The following is a 17,880-nucleotide window of genomic DNA, read 5'->3' on the forward strand; positions in this document are numbered from 1 at the left end:
AAGTTTACGTCTATGTGCGTACTGATTAATCTGCAGACGTTTGTAAAGAGGGCATAACAAACAAACGTATGACATGTGGCAGCATGTCCAGAACTCTGACCAAGATTCGAGACATTTTTACGGAATATTTGGCTTTTACCTGGATTTATTCAATGGGAAAATCCTGGAGCAGAAAACTGTGTCAAAAGAGGGCGCTATCATACGAAATTTCTACACATTGCCATGGCACCCTTGTACCGTGGAGGAATAAATTTCTATTCCTCCATGCTTGTACTTACCTGTTATCGGCATACATCAAAGCAGTCGTGCGGTCATTTTTATGACATGACTAGGCTATCTTACGCAACATCACAACCCGATCGACTTTTGCCAACCGAGGTCGGAAATATATGGAAAGCCATCTAAACAAAAAGAGATGGCAAAAGTTTGTAACAATGTCATAATGAACTTTGAAAGATAGTTTGAAAATAAATGATAATGGTCACAACCAGACATCTTATCTGCCGATTGACTAGAGGACCTGGATCTCGCTTCTACAACCCACACTGCAGCAATCAGGTCTCAATAAGGGACTGGAACTGCTTGAAGATGGACTCTCCACTCCCACCCTCTCTGGATGCATTCAATAATGCACTGAGGGTCTTGATCCCCTATCAGTGGTAATCTGCTACGATTTTGACCTATACTACACTAAAATGGTTTGTAGTTTCACAGTTCAGATGTGTACATGTGGCTTGTAATTCATTAGAAGCGTAAACGTTTAATTTTGTATGAGAGAGTAGATTGGCGATAATTATCACCCCCCCCCCCCCTATGTAAGCTTGTTGCCGACGGAAGAATCTTCTAAACAACCAAACAAACAAACAACAAACAAACAAACAAACAAACAAACAAACAAACAAACAAACAAACAAACAATCAAACAAACAAACAAACAAACACACAAACAAACATCAAGCAAACAAACAACAGTCAGCTTTAACGGGGTAAATCGACATTGGGCATCGGTTGCAGGCAGGAGTGAATTGGCCAAAATGACTGCTAACAAAGAAGGGTCTAAAAACAACGTTCGAGTCGAGCTAGGTTTATCTGCCCAAAAAGGTGGGAGAGTAAAGAAAAACCAAAGTTTTATTTTACACCATGAGCACTATACATATTATTGTCAAATACCGTAATTTGTTTTTATAAGTTAAACGGAAAGAAATCTAATAGATGTTTAAAGACAGTGGACACAATCGGTAATTGTCAAGCCCAGTCTTCTCACTTGGTGGTGTATATCAACATGCATAAAATAACTAACCTGTGAAAATTTGAGCTCGATTGGTCGTCGGAGTTGCGAGATAATTACGAAAGAAAAAAATACCCTTGTCACCACGAAGTTGTGTGCTTTTATATGCTTGATTTCGAGACCTCAAATTCTAAACTTGAGGTCTCGAAATTCGTTGAAAATTACTTCTTTCTCGAAAACTACGTCACTTCAGAGGGAGCCGTTTCTCACAATGTTTTATACCATCAACCTCTCACCATTACTCGTTACCAAAAATGAGGTTTTATGCTGATAATTATTTTGAGTAATTAGCAATAGTGTCCACTGCCTAAGGCAATCATTTATACTATGGAAGAAGTCAGAGAGAAGGAAACCCACACAAACGGGATTGAAAACCCAACACACAAAAATTTGTCGAACACATACCCAACGCGCTATAGCGCTTAGGTGGGATTCGAACCGGAGCAACTGAGACCTGACTGAAAACCGGGGAGGCAGGAAATAAACCACTGTTTGATTGAGGGGTTAAGCCGCGATGGGATCCTGTCAACATGCGCTCAATGCTGCCGAAAAATTGGGCTGAATACAAAAATATTATGTAGTTGGTTTGCATATAATACACTAGTGCACTGCTCATGCTGCATGCTGGTGGTGTCAACGTTTCGCGCTTGCCATACTGCTACCGCAAACTAATCATAATACGTCAGCATGCCTCAAACACCCAAATTGTGTGGGCATGTCTACACATTCAAACCAAGGAGCTGCTTAAAAAGTTGAGATTATTGGGGCGAGCCGCCCAAACCCAGCTGCAAGACATCAATGTCATAACAAAAATTAAACAGGCCAATCTCAAATAAAATGAATTGGATCTGGACATTGGAAAGCCTTGTGAGCGTTGGAAAGCCTTCACAAAGGGCTCATGCTTAGCGTTTTACATCCTGACTCACTGTGGCCGCCCTGAGAAAGATACTAAACAACTTGACTTACCTCTCTCTGAAAAAGGTAAAGAAAGTGCGCCCTCTTGCTTCGTAGCTATCCCATCGGCGTTGGTTGTTGCTACTGACGACAGGTGTGCCTTTTGACTCACTCGTCACTGGAACTACGCATAATAAAAGTAAATTTAAAAACATTGAATAAACTTTAAATTTTCGAACAATAAAGAATTTTATGATTTTTAAAATAATTTCTTACTTAGTTATGATCGGAATGTTGTTGCATTAAACCTTAATGGAAGAAAATATTCCATTCAGCTTATTAATATTTCAAATTTTGCTTGAAGTGGTTCGCCGGCCATCCATTAAATATAGTTCCGGAAGTACGGGAAAAATCACACTGTGTGATCTTTGGCGGTAGCATGTAACCTACGTACATAATGTATGAGATTCGATACAATATCAAAATGCAGTGATATGATATCCTGAAACCTGGAATTCAATCCAGTCAATACACACGTTGTTATGAAAGTTTCTCGTGACATTTATTTCACCTGGTGAAGCTTGGACTGGAGTTATGGACTGGAAGACACATAGTTCTACCATCGATTCTGCCGATCTTGTAAACCTAGCAAATTCTCGGACGATTTTATCATGATGATGCAAAGAAAAAGATAGAATCGCCAACACAAACATGCACAGTAAGTTTACGCTTCCTGGGGGTCGCTTCCTGGTGATCGAGTCTTGAACAGTGACATTGACAACTTGAACTTACTCATGCTTAATTTACAATGTAATTGTAACCGGTTGTGTAGTATTAAAAAAATAGCTAAATAATCTTTGTTGTAGAACAGTAACAATGTTATAAATAATAAGTAAGCAACGTTGTTATGACCATGATGACCGATTTTGATAATTTCATTAATACTTGGTTGGGCGGGTGAAATACTCAACTCAAAGTCAATACTCAAGTCAAATCCATTGGTCGACCTTTCCATTTTAAGTTTGACAGACTCTGACTCTGCTAAAAGTTAATTAATGTGCTGTGGGACCTGTCCTTGATAATTTTTAACCAAATATTTTAGGCTTAGGCCTACTACGATAAGGCTGGTTTTTTTTAGTTACTATTATTTATAATACTAAAATAGTATTTGCCAGGCTCCAAAGTCCATGTTGTTGTTGGAGAAATTGGCAGTAAATTCAGCATATCTAATCATCTTACCTAAAAAAACACATTTATTTCCCACTCAGCATGCATGCTCAGTCACACCCCTTACTAAACTAGCCTTGCCCCATAATAGGGCCAAATTGGCCACAGCACCAATGCAATCATATTTTTGTGCCCAATTAAGTTTTAGACACGCATAAACTTACTGAAGTTTCCGATCTTAAAACCAACCAAATGCTACTTTTCATTACTTTTCTTAAATGATCAACAAAAAATGATTTTCATTGTTATCATATGATAATATATGGGATCAAGCAACATTTGGGTTCGAAAATAAGGTTTTGTTGGGCTCCTCCATCAACAACTTCATTCACAAGTGGTATGATCAACTGGTACCAGAAAAACTAACTGGAAGAGCGGTGAGATTGAGTAAATGCCCAGTTCATACTTCATGCGAATGCGATACAAATTTGCAGCGAGTAATAGTTGACCTGTGCTCTACTATTCCTGTGAAACATTCACTGCGAAAACAGCCCTGTGACGTCAACATTCTTATTGCATGACATTCGCAGGAGGTATAAACCGGGCTTTAATCAGTCTGGTACCAATTTAATTTCAGCAAATATTTATCGTACCATTGTTGTACGTCCTGCATGTTTTATTCATGGTTGGAGGAATGCAGACTTAACATCTGGCACTTGACAATCACAGTCCAAACTATAGCCCATAAATTTGGAGTTTGTGCAGATCGACAATGTAGTTGACAAATTGGACAGAACTTCTTGTATCAAAATATTATGAAAACATACATTGGGCAGTGGGGTAACACACGATTGCATATATCTTGGTGATGGTGCGCAACTCTGCATGTTTAACACTGAATAAAAATACTATTTCATTGCAGTTGGTGAGTCAAATTTCAAATTTTAAGATGTACCATTCACATGCTGAGATAAAAATTTAGCAGAACTGCCAGTATTTTAATACAAATAGCCCCAAAAAGTATTGGTTTAATAATTTGTTCTCTTTGATTCTCACTTGCCAGAGTACCGTGTCCTCGGGAAGAAAGGTGAAGGGACCTTCTCAGAGGTTCTGAAGTGCCAGCACATCAAAGATGGGACTTACTATGCCTGTAAGAAAATGAAGCAGACTTATGATAGGTAAGACTTGATGTCAAGAACAACTTTAATCCTAGTACCAGTGTCCTGTCCAATGAGATTGTCAATTGTGCAATGGATAGACAGATGGTGCATCAAAACAAAACTTTTGTGTTTTCAGAGGAAATTGTAATTGCAAATGAACTATTTTCGAAACTGCTGTTTCGGAGACTGGTAGGTACCTAACTGTTTAAGAACAAAACCTTTTTTTAGCACTAAAATACCGCTGAATTCTGCAGTTGCTTTGTGGATCTTAATGCAAATACAAATTAGTGCAATCTTCAGATTGTGCAAATTAAGTGCAATCTACAGATTGTGTAGATCAAGTACAATCTACAGATAGGCAAATCAAGTACAATCTGGAGATTGTGTAAATCAAGTGCAATCTGTAGATTGTGTAAATCAAGTGCAATCTGTAGATTGTGCAAATCAAGTGCAATCTGTAGATTGTGCAAATCAAGTACAATCTACAGATTGTGTAAATCAAGTACAATCTGTAGATTGTGCAAATCAAGTGCAATCTGTAGATTGTGCAAATCAAGTACAATCTACAGATGCAAATTAAGTGCAATCTACAGATTGTGTAATCAAGTACAATCTGTAGATTGTGCAAATCAAGTGCAATCTGTAGATTGTGCAAAACAAGAGCAATCTGTTAAGGGAAATCTACAGATTTAAATGCGCTCATTTTTGTTTAAGGTAGTTTGTACAGACAGTGCGTTAACGTGCGTGCTGTGCCTTGAATTGAAGGGAGGCCTTTACTGCTATGGGAAAAATTCTAAATAAAGGGTGACATTGTGAGAAGATAATTATTTAGTACAAAACTGACTCAAAATGGCCAAACTACATTTGTGCTTTTCTTTCCCTTCTTTTTAGTCTGGAGCAAGTGAATAACTTACGTGAAATTCAAGCTATGAGAAGGTTGAGCCCTCATGAGAACATCTTAGAACTTGTTGAAGTCGTCTTGTAAGTATAGCTGCTACAACATTTGTCTTCTTTTTAATTCTTTTTTAAAGTGAATTGTGTTTTTTGTAATGTTATATTTTTCCATATTGATAAGATAACATGACAAAACGTAAAAGTTATCTCCTATGTTTGATTTTAATCAAGATAAAAGGATCCCATTCCCATACTTATTTCCCAAATGGGCATTTTGAAGCAAAAATTCCTGTCCAAGTACTTATTATTGATACATGTACTTGTTTTCTTTGAGTTTAATTTGAATTCCAGCAAAGTACAGTTTTCCCAGTTAAATATGTTATGGCTTTTTAATGGACACTTTGATTTGGGTTTATTGGTTAATTGGTTGTTACATCCACTTGTTTTGACAGAAATTGATCATGTGAGAAGAAATTTAATTATGTGGTTGTTACAAAATTACAATTATCTAGAACTGGTCAATGATCCGGAACTGGTGAACCAAATATATCCAGAAGTAGTGAAATGTCTATGAAGCCATGGTGTTCTATTACTATGTTGGTAAACATTTACCTTGCAGGCCCGAATGGTTATGTGTGATTTAAAAGCAGGAACAACTTGATGAGAAAATTAACCAAGTGTTGAGCTCAGAAGCCCAGTTATTCAATCGCCTAAGAAAGGGTTGATGCAGCCATTGTTCAATAGATCCTTAAAAATATAAAATGGCTTGGTTGCTTTTCCGACAATGATTTATTCCCTTCAAATCTCTTGTCATTTTGTTTTCAGTGACAAGAAAACTGGCAAGCTGGCTTTGCTTTGTGAACTAATGGACATGAATATTTATGAATTAATTAGAGGTAAGATTTTTGAATATTTTGTTTATCACCAATCTCTCACTGTATTCAATCTGTCACTGTGCTTAAAGGAACAACTGCCTTGGATTCGGTCAAGTTGGTCTTTGAAAAGCGTTTGAAATCGTTTGTTATTAAATGCAAACGGTTAGATAGATAATTTTAGGTAGAATAATCCACATCAAAATTGCACAGTTTTCCTTTATGTCGCATAGAAACACAGTCGGCCATTTTGTGGAGTCAAATTTTTGACTCCATAAAATGACCGATCGTGTTAGTTCACGATGTAAAAGGATAATCGTGTATTTTCGAGTCGTACTTGTTTGGATTATAGTACTCTTTTTTTTTAAACTATCTTTCTTACCAATTTCATAACAAACGGTTTCGAACGCTTTTCAAAGACCAATCCGATCCAAGGCAACGTGTTCCTTTAAAAAACAAAATCAAGGATTACTTTTTTTTCTTGAATGGAACACTATTTAAATGTCCTTAAAGTTGCCTGTCGCACTGTTGGAGCAAAATACTTGACAAGAGGAAACAATAAGTATAGCCAGTCCTAGTGACGCCTGGAGGAAACTTGGGCAATTGTGTCCGATGCTTTCTGGTCATTTCCAGGAACAGATATTTCTTAAACTTCAAACTGGTCCCCTTTTACTTAGGTAAAACTGTTATGAGGGTATATTTAAAAAATTCACTGCCAACAGTTTTCAACTACAGATATGCGCGGTTCTATCAGTTTGCCATCTGCATTTTGTATAAGATGATAAGTCGGAAAATTAATCCTGATTATGTAAAAATACTTAGTTTTATTATAAATTATATTCTTTTTTTACCTGATTCATCAATTTAATTTTTTTCAAATTATTTCCTATATTGTTTCGGAAACTTGATTGACCTCATCATTTTATCAATTTCCATGTGTCAAATAATTTCACAATAGTGTGTTGAATGACAAGAAAGAACACAACATTGCAAATATTAGGAAGTTATCTAGAAATCCATTTCAAAGGCTTTAGTTAATGATCGAAATATGCGTTTTTTATAAAACATGATAATACACAGTACCTTGGTTTACTGTTCTGAAGAAACTGTGAGTGTTATAAAAATGACAAGATGTAATGTTTAGATTGTGCGTATACGTCCTACTGCAGCTTGATCAATGCTCTCAACTCAATTACTCAAGGTCTTTTTACTGCACTCAGTCTCTCTGTAAATGTCAGTGAAGCTAATTTTAGGAATGAAGTGAAGATGCTCACGTTTTGTTCGGAGGGCTTGAGCTGGTATAAGCAGGGCTCCAATTTTTTTTGGGGGGGACACAAAATCCACAAAGCACAGTAGGGCTGGATCAGAAATCTTTTGTGTTTACATTACAAAAATTGAAAAGAGGGAACTATAAAATCAGGCACTAAGAGAAAGATTGATCTCATTTATACTATTATGGGTTAGTATTATTTAATTCTCGACAGAATTAAAGCAGAATTTTTAGACAGAAAGTCAACATTTGAACAAAACACGCAAGACCGCCAGACTTTTCTAGTCATGAGTTAACTGGCCTGATGGTACAATCACTGGCCACAGGACAGTAAGTAGTCTAGTGTGTTTCAAGCCATGACATCTCCATGAGTTGAAACCTTGCTCAGATTTAAGCATCTTTTGTATTGGCTATTATAGGAAAGACACGACAGTGGTGCTGTAGCCAATGTTGCTGATTTATAAACACAGTGATATCCAGGATTTAAAACCAACAATTGTCTGTTCAAACGTCTTGCCCCCCAAAAATCCTTTAACAAAGCTGCTGAAAGCGAAACTGTTTCTTGTTACCATGAGACGAAGAGCTTACTTAATGTCAGCGATGTCAGGAACATCCTTAAGACCCTTTAATACAGCTACTTTATTATGTTGGACGGAGCCTACAAAAAACTCCGAATAAGGACTTACTGTAATCTACCAATAATAAATGTTGAGACTTTAAGCCTGATGGGTTTTTTTCTTTTAGAATCTAACATTAGGCAGTGTAATGCTCGCTGAAAGCTTTCATTAAGTATTTTGAGGAACAGAACTGAATGAAGCACAGCAATTAAATTATAAAGCTGTATTCATATGGGCCTTGGCATTTGAAAAGAGTGCATAAATTACAGGCCATTATTTTCATTTTATGGTCACAAGCCTTTATATTCGTTAGATATATAATATAATTTAATCAAAACTGCAAATAAATGACGCATCTGCACAAACTGTTTAAAAACCTAATATTTGTTTTATGATATAAATGACGCATCTGCACAAACTGTTTAAAAACCTAATATTTGTTTTATGATTTCTTTAAATACTTCTGTGAACCAGCCGTCGATTTCACCAAACTCTTCCTAACTTAGGATTAATCTTCGGACTTAGGACGGGTTCAGTTCCGTATCCGTATACGTACATGTAGGAGGCATTGAACCCTTCCTAAGTTAGGATGGGTTACTCGTCCTAACTTGAGTTAGGATTAATCCTCCAGAGTGTTTCGTGAAATCGGCTGCAGGTTTGTTGAAATATAGTAGATAGTAGGTTATGTTATTGTATTTGTTATGTAACAGGGCCCCAAGTGGTTGTACACTAACAAGGCAATACTGCAAGAACTAGAAATTAAGTGGTCATTAAAATATACACGAGATGGGTTATGCGGAAAAAAAGAAGACTAATAGACAATGACATGAAAAGAATATAAAACTTGAGAGGGGTCAGCTGAAGGCCAAAATCCTCAATATTAATGATGAACTGAATGGACCAAACTATGTGTTGTATTTGTTTCTTTGTTCTGGATGTTCATTATTGCTGTTATTTTCCTTCTTTCTTTTTTTTTCTGGTAGTTTTTGAGTCAGTAAGTAAGTTATGAGCAGTTTTTTGTTATTGTTTTAATACAGACATTCACTAAAACGAGCCAACAATCCTGTGTCGTTTTTCTTGTATTTTTTGTGTGTGTGCGTCTGTGTGAATTCAAGCTTTGGATGAGCATGGTTCAATTTCATAAAAATGGTTAGGAGCACAAAATGTATCTGAGCACCACAAAGTCCAAGAATAAAGTAACCAACAGCCAAGCAATCATTTCACGTGTACAATGTTTGACTGGTATCCTGCGCGTTGCTGCTAAGCAGAAAATTGTTGAGCAACTTCTGTGCTGAAGTAGCTCTTTGAAGCTGGGGCCAGGTTTATAAAACAATAAGTAAACACACCCTTTTTTATGTGTATTTTAGTATTTACACAACAACTATTACATGCACTGTGAGTTTATATGTAACTACATGTAGATGGTTGCCATTGCTACAGCAACCAAGCTTGCCTCCATCTGGCATGTTTACGAATGTCAGAACTTGTTGTCTTTATCAAACCAATCTTCTGTCAATTTTCTGTCAAACAACAGCAACAAACCAATCTTCTGTCAATTTTCTGTCAAACAACCTTGACAGGGACAAGGAATTGGTTACGCAAATAATGTTGTTGTGATTAGTTCTGATGCAAATTTATGGCCTGACCAAATCCCTCAAATAAGAAAGGCAGCACTGTATGCAATGTGTACAAATTGAATTGTTTACAATACTGTATTTAATTAAGGTCACTCCCAACCAGCCTAATTGAGCTCTCAAGCCTTAATATAGGAAACATCTCACTACATCTTGCAGGCATGATATTCATAAAGGCAACACGGACAATTTCCTTAACTGCCTTGCTCTTAAAAGAACAAAGTATCAGGCCTGGACCCAATTTCATACAGCTGCTTAAAGACACTGGACACTGTTGGTAATTGTCAAAGACTAGTCTTCACAGTTTGTGTATCTCAACATATGCATAAAATAAAAAACCTGTGAAAATTTGAGCTCAATCGGTCGTCGAAGTTACAAGATAATAATGAAAGAAAAAACACCCTTGTCACACGAAGTTGTGTGCTTTCTGACGCTTGATTTCGAGACCTCAAATTCTAAACTTGAGGTCTCAAAATCAAATTCGTGGAAAAATACTTCTTTCTCGAAAACTACGTCACTTCAGAGGGAGTTGTTTCTCACAATGTTTTATACTATCAACCTCTCCCCATTACTCGTAATCAAGAAAGGTTTTATGATGATGATAATTATTTTGAGTAATTACCAATAGTGTCCACTGCCTTTAAAGGAATATTACAGAATAGTGTTTTGCTAACAAAACATCTGAAGGCAGTGTTAGCACTTTCTGACAAACCTGTAGAAGTTTGAGATCGATCGTCCTTCGAGGTCTCGACAGAATAGTGAAAAACCGATGACAAGTTTTGCATTGCATCGATGCCAAAATAAAAATGAATAAAATGCCCCCTGAGCGATAAACTCCAAACGCGAAGTTAGATTATTTATTTCTCATCAAATATGACATTTCAGAGAGAAATATTTCAAGGGATGTTTTCTACTATCATCATCATTAGACCGTGTAAGTTTTATGTAAATCTGTGATCTTCACAAATTTGTTTGTTACCGATTCTGTAACGTTCCTTTAAGCAGTCCTTAAAAATGGTTTCCATTCAAATCATTCTATTTCCAACCTTCATTACTTTCTGTCTTATTTTATTTCAGGACGAAGACATTATCTTTCAGAACATAAAGTGAAAGCGTACATGTACCAGTTATTAAAATCGCTAGATCACATGCATAGGTGAGTTTACTTAGTGACGTCATTTATGAAATAACCATTTGTTTTTGGAATGGACTTTGTACATGTAGTGAATATCACTTGTTTTTGTAGTAACTTTATTTGTAACTAACTCAATTACCTTTTGATTTGGGTTGAACAATTCCCAAATCATTTAAAATGCACCCAGTCAGTTTCCCTTGTGGTTGATTATTTGATATAATTTACATTTTAGTAGAGTTATCCAACTTTCCCTGATTCTGCAGAGAGTTCCCTGAAAATAAACCCATCTTTTTCCGCGTTCTAAAGAACAAATTAAAAAAGTTTCAATGTTTTTGAACAAAGTTGTTCCTATTATATTGAATGTTTGAAATATCTCCCTGATTGTTGTACAAAAATCTCCTTGATTGCAAGGAGCAAATGTTTGCAGCTCTGCAAAGTGTACATTTTGTTTAAAGGCACTGGACACTATTGGTAATTACTATGATAATTATTAGCATAAAACCTTTCCTGGAAACAAGTAATAGGGAGCTGTTGACAGTATAAAACATTGTGAGAAACGGCTCCCTCTGAAGTAGGGTAGTTTTCGAGAAAGAAGTAATTTTCCACAAGTTGGATTTCGAGGCCTCAAGTTTAGAATTTGAGGTCTCGAAATCAAGCATCTGAAAGCACACAACTTCGTGTGACAAGGGTGTTTTTTTTTTTTTTTCATTATTGCCTCGCAACTTCGACGACCAATTGAGATCAAATTTTCACAGGTGTTGAGATACACCAGGTGAGAAGACTGGTCTTTGACAATTACCAATAGTGTTTTTAAACCTCAGTCTACATATTTGGAGCTGCGTACAGTAATGGAAGACCAAGGTGGAAGACCAAATTGGATTCTCATTTGATCTGTTATTTGTTTTAGGAACGGAATCTTTCATCGAGATGTCAAGCCAGAGAATATTCTTATAAAGGTAAGTTATTGAGAAACGTCTTGTCTGCCAGGACCCATGTCTCTAGTGATACTTTATGGCGGCATTAAGCACAATGAAATAATGTAGATTGCACCACGCTGTGCGCACTGACACTATTGGCCGACAAAATGAGGCTACATATACATTGAGTAATTTTGTGTGGGCTGATGGTGCCACGATAAGTGTTTCGTTTGTCAGCACAAATCAATGGCGTTTGCCAACCAATGTATGCTTGCGTGAATGTAATTAGCAACTGTCTTGTTCCCTTTGAAATGTTTTGTAGAATTTTAAAGTGCCCTTGTTGACATGCCCAATACTGTGGACTGGAAAAACTGCCTTGCCCTCACCAGGGCAAAGTATCTGGCCTCATAACCTTTTATCATACAGAATCGCAGAAATTCCAAATGGAAGTTAAACTAGCTGACCATTGAATTGCTTAGACAAGTTTCATTGTATGGGTTGAATAATTCAGGTGCTCAACATAAGAATTGAATCTTTTCAGGGTGACACCTTCTAATTCTATCAGTGCCAAGGTCATACATGTACTATCTATTTTCTTTTATCAAAAAGTGTCATCATCAAGCACTAGCAGACATGTACGACCAATAATATACACGTTATCTTGACTTTGGGATGTACATGTACCAAGGCAACACAAATCAGCTAGATGAATTTTGTTTGATGAGAAATACTTTTTTGTATGCAGAATTTTTAACGAAAACTTTAATAGGTGGGCATTTAAGGTTCAAAATGCAAAAAAAAAAAAAACGGTCAGCGAAAGATTTAATTTGCAGTGTGTTTATGAAAGTAAAAAACAAATAATTTAATAACTGGCGCATAATTGTGCTGCAAGTAGCATTAGGTTAAATCTCACAATAGTCATTTGCAATGCAATTAGGACTTGTGTGTAGCAGAATAAAATAATTGCTGTATCTCTTAATGTATTGTTAATTGCTGGCCAGTAGATATTTATCAAAGAATGGAAACTGAGAAGGAAAAATTTCTCACTCATAATATTAGAAGACTTCAGGCCTGAAGCCTTTTCTAGGCATCTGAAAGAAGATAAACTTTTTTTCTCTTGCAACTTCGATGACCAAACCAATTGAGTCCAAATTTTCACAGATTTGTTAGTTTGTGCATAGGGATACACCAAGCGAGAATACTGGTCTTTGACAATTACTAAAGGTTATCCAGTGCCTTTAAGTGGTATTTTGACAGCACTATAATCCTTCGTATGTGGTAATATAGAATTGAAACCACAATTTAAGCCTGTTCTGACACTACCGTCCAAGACTAAATTGATGAGGAAGCTGTTCTTTGTAAATGATTAGATTGGTACCCAGCAACTCTGTTAATTAGTCGGATGGCGTCACCTTGGCGGCAGACAGAAAAACTCCAGCCAAAACACAAGTTCCACAACTACAAGTTTTATCATTTGAAAAGGTCTAGTGACCCTAAAGCTAAAGAAAAATTTCCTTGAAATCATACAGCATGATTGCCACTCCTTCCCCCCCCCCAAGCAACCCCACACCCTTTCTTTGGATTGATCTCTTAAATTGAATCAAGCCATTTTCAGATGGGGGCGTAAAATTGCATTTACGTCAACATGCCGGGAAACTGTTGATTGGTCTGTCCCCTGAGCTCCTGAACAAAACTCAGATAGCAATTTAGGAAAATGGTGATGGCAATTGGAGTTGCGTAATAACCCTTTTTTGTGCTCCTCGCCATAAGATAATTGCTTGTTGTCATAGTTGATTACAAATTGATAGTCCTGTATATAAACTTCATCATGCCCTTGGGAGTTAAATGCACTGAACACATGTACCTTTGGTAATTGTCAAAGACCAGTATTCTCATTGGTTTATCCAAACATTTTATGCATAAAATAATAAATCTGAAAGACAATTTTTACTAAATTGGTCATCAAAGTTGCAAGAGAATAATTAGTGACAAAATACCTACTTCAGAGGGAGCCATTTATCACAATGTTTTATACAGTCAACAGCTCTCCATCGCTCGCTACCAGGTAAATGTTATGCTGACAAATATTTAGAGTATTCATCAATAGTGTCCACTGCCTTCAATTCAATATCAAGATGGGGAGTCAGAGTGTACAAAATGTGCATCAATGATGACGTGTAGTAAAAAGCAAATAGTAAAACAAAAAAAATCAGTTTGGTTTTCTTCATCTGCATTTTCAAAAAACAAACAGCTGATCAGAGAAAAGGTAATTATGATTTCAAGAGACTTGTGTAGTACTTGTAGTTAATGATCTGGAGATAGGTTTGTGCATCACGCATCTTCCATCGAGTTCCTATTCTCTTATTTGAAGTACTTGATGCTCCTGGGCCCACTTTCATGGCTCTGCTTACTGTAAGCCTAGAATCGCCGCTTACAGAAACTGGGAATTCCATGCTTTTGTCAAGCTGTTTCACGGATTAGCAGGGATCTTCTGCTTGTGCACTTGTGTTTTCCTCGTCACTACATCATACTTGCACAGAACATGTAAGCGGAGAATGGTGATTAAAAGCGCATAATTCAGCGATAAGCAGAGCCATGAAATTGGGCAGTTGTACGGACAATGGCATAGCCAATACCGGGAGGGCCCAACAGAAACTTGAGGAAGCTTGCTGCAAGCTTGCCGCAAGCTTGCAGAGAACATGACAGCAAGCTTGTTGTAAGCTTGATTTTCCATAAGAGAGAATCGGGAACACCCGATGTTTGTCTGCATTCATATTCCCCTACGCCAGTTAATTTCTTTTACGAGGAAGACATAGCCTACTAAACAACAAATTCTATAACTGAAATTTGTATAAAATAATCTCACAATTTGAGTTTAAAGAAAACAGTTATTAAAAACATTACACCTGGTCACGACTGTGCCAAACTGTAGAGTTTTCTCATATTCTATTTTGGCTCACATAATTCAATGTTTTGGGTTGTAACCTCTAAATGTGTTTGAAGTATTATACATGTAGCAAGAATACCGGTAGTCATTAACTGATGCTTACTGTACATAATTGCTCATTCCTAATTGTGTGAAGTCATATCATGTACCTGCTGTTTTGTTGATTTACTAGTTAGAGATTGATAGTGCATTATCATGTTGTGATTCATGTAGTTTCATATGTGTGGTAATATCATGTCAAATGTAGCAGCAGCTCCATTTATAACTTGTAGTATTAACTTCATGTACTGATTTCAGACTTCTGGATGTTTGAAACATGTCTACTAAAGTTGAAGTTAGATTAGTTGAACTTTGAAAATGAACAACCACGGACAAAAATAGGGATATATTTACTAGGGGTGCAACATAGCATAAGACATGAAAACATTATAACGAGTTGGTATGACACTGCTCTAAAATTGCAAAGGTTGTGGGTTCAAATCCAACCTGAGTAATAATGTGCCTGTGTTTTTTGTTTCACAGAACTCAGGAAAGTACTGAGTATACAGTGTTAACACATATATCAGTGTATAGCCCGTGGGTAAAAACCAAAAACTAATATTCTTTATTCCGATGCAAATTTAGTAACACTTATTAAAATATTATTACAACTTTTTTTTTTATACTAAGGATGAAGAAAATATTCACTGATGCCATAGTTCAAGACTAACTCATAACATGGCTTATTTGAACTCGTACTCTGTTGTGGTCTGAAACTCATCATATTCCTGCCGTTTCCAAGGACTTGGATCTTAGCAGGGGGTAGTTTATTGTATTGTTAATAATTTCAATTTACTTACATGTGGTTTCTGATTTTGCTTTATGGGTTCGGTATTGTGTGTAGTCTACATGTAGAACTAGTTTGTAAATTACTCAAAGAGGTAATTGTAACTTCAATTGTCGACAGATGCAAATTCATGTCAAACTTTGTAAAATATAAAACAGTGCTATAATGTTGCCATATTACATGATGGTTTTTCATCGCTTAAATGACAATGTGAATAATGACAACCTTAAATTGAAGAAATAATTGTCTGTTTTTTTTAATGCAGGATGATTTACTAAAGCTTGCTGATTTTGGTTCATGTCGGAGTGTGTATTCAAAGCAGCCCTACACAGAATATATATCAACAAGATGGTAAGTCTAACAGTTTTATTTTTATTTTTTCTTCTTCTTTTTTTCCCTCTTTTTTTCTGAAGTCAAAAGCTGTAAATGAACCGTTAGTGACCTAAATGTTAACACTAAACAGGTTCCAGGCCTACATTTAGTTAGATGCAGTGGTTTAACTAAAGAAGTGGAGAGGCACATAAACCCCCTCCCCAACCCTGAGTTCCCCAAATACATTTAGTAAAGAGCATAAAAATCAACCATAGCATTTTGTGGATCTTATTTTTGACCTTTTCGTGATTTTATTTTTCGTGGTTTAATGTTATAGCTTTTCTTATTGTTATTTTTAAGCGCCTGGGAAAATTTTTACAATAGATTTGGTGCTTTATAAATGTGTTTTATATATATAATTATTATTATGAAAATAGCCCTGCTCAACATGATTAATTCGACAGGTACAGGGCCCCAGAGTGCCTCTTGACTGACGGCTACTACACGTATAAGATGGACTTGTGGAGTGTCGGTTGTGTCTTCTTTGAAGTACTTAGGTAAATATCTTATCAAATTCTTGAATGGTTCACTGTTAAATATCCGAGCTACAGAGTTTTTGGACATTAATTAAAAATTGTGTTAATCATGAAACCTAAGTCAAGGTCGCCAAAATTCAGTGATTGGCAATAAGGTTTTCTCAAACATTAAGCATCTTCGTTCCAAATTTTGAATTTGTTTCAAATATTTTGGTTTATGGGTATTTTTTCTCCTTGGGATGAAACAGAATGTGAAAAGGAGATTTAATTTCATAAAAAGATATAGTCTTCATTTAAGTTGTTTTCTCGTTTTTGATACGGTGCAAGACTTGCACAGTCTATTCACAGAAATGTGTGTATTATGACTTTGTGCAACTTATGTCTTGTAACTTTAAACCATGGAGGAAAAAACAGAACCTACACCTAATTGAATTATGGTGACAAGCGTGGATGAATTTACACAAGACACACAGTACAGGAACACTCAATATGTCCATCACCCATGTTGAATAGAATGCAACTAATGGCAGTGACATTTCCAATATCCTGTCTACCATAAAGAACATAAAGATCTGTATTGAAACTTATAAAGCTCTTATCAAGGCACTTTATCACAGTTGATAAGACAATCTAAGTGCTCATACAATTTGTTTTTAATCTGTTGCCCCTTAAAAAGTATTAAAAAGTCTTAAATTTAAGTATACGATTTTAAGGCCCTAAGAAGCATTTAAAAGTATTAATTTAAAAATTAATCTATTTGAGATCAGATCTTAAAAAAGGGATGAAGTGTCCAATAAGTTTTTCCTCTCAGCTGATAAAGAACCGGTTTTACTACAGTACAAAAATATTATAAAGTGCAAGTGGGTACAGCTGTTTCTCCCACCTTCTTTATTCACTCATTTTTTGTCTTAAATTTTGTTCAAGCCAGCATTATAAGGGTCTTAAAGGCAGTGGACAATATTGGTTATTACTCAAAATAATTATTAGCACAAAACCTTACTTGTCAACGAATAATGGGGAAAGTTTGATAGTACAAAACATTGTGAGAAATGGCTCCCTCTGAAGTAACGCAGTTTCCGAGAAAGAAGTTATTTTCCACGAATTTGATTGCGAGACCTCAGAATTAGATTTGGAAGTCTCAAAATCAGGCATCTGAAAGCACACAATTTCGTGTGACAAGGGTGTTTTCTTCTTTTATTCTTATCTCGCAACTTTGGCGACCAATTGAGCTCGAATTCTCACAGGTTTGTTATTTTGTGCATATGTTGTGATACACTAAGTGAGAAGACTGGTCTTTGACAGTTACCAATAGTGTCCAGTGTCTTTAAAATTTCTTGAATTTGAACTTACATATAAAGTGCAGGCCTCATACTTCACAGAGGCAACAAAGGCAGTTGCATCCATAACCCCT

The 17,880-nt window shown here is 36.1% G+C and overlaps 1 protein-coding gene across 2 annotated transcripts in view; it reads left to right on the top strand.

Moving 5' to 3' along the window:
- Positions 1-2,624: 2,624 nt before the first annotated feature.
- LOC139935107 (MAPK/MAK/MRK overlapping kinase-like) overlaps positions 2,625-17,880 on the top strand; it is a 29,276-nt gene continuing 14,020 nt past the window's right edge. Inside the window, exons 1-9 of one of the 2 annotated variants that reach the window (XM_071929572.1) lie at positions 2,625-2,900; positions 4,413-4,527; positions 5,401-5,490; positions 6,229-6,299; positions 10,874-10,952; positions 11,839-11,887; positions 14,100-14,114; positions 15,887-15,972; positions 16,398-16,490. In XM_071929572.1, coding sequence (XP_071785673.1) covers positions 2,894-2,900; positions 4,413-4,527; positions 5,401-5,490; positions 6,229-6,299; positions 10,874-10,952; positions 11,839-11,887; positions 14,100-14,114; positions 15,887-15,972; positions 16,398-16,490 — 605 coding nt within the window. In that variant the 5' untranslated portion in view covers positions 2,625-2,893. The remainder of the gene's footprint in view (positions 2,901-4,412; positions 4,528-5,400; positions 5,491-6,228; positions 6,300-10,873; positions 10,953-11,838; positions 11,888-14,099; positions 14,115-15,886; positions 15,973-16,397; positions 16,491-17,880) is intronic. The other variant, XM_071929579.1, reaches the window with a different exon arrangement.

The sequence above is a fragment of the Asterias amurensis genome, chromosome 1 (genome assembly GCF_032118995.1).
Source record: "Asterias amurensis chromosome 1, ASM3211899v1".
Lineage (NCBI taxonomy): Eukaryota > Metazoa > Echinodermata > Asteroidea > Forcipulatida > Asteriidae > Asterias > Asterias amurensis.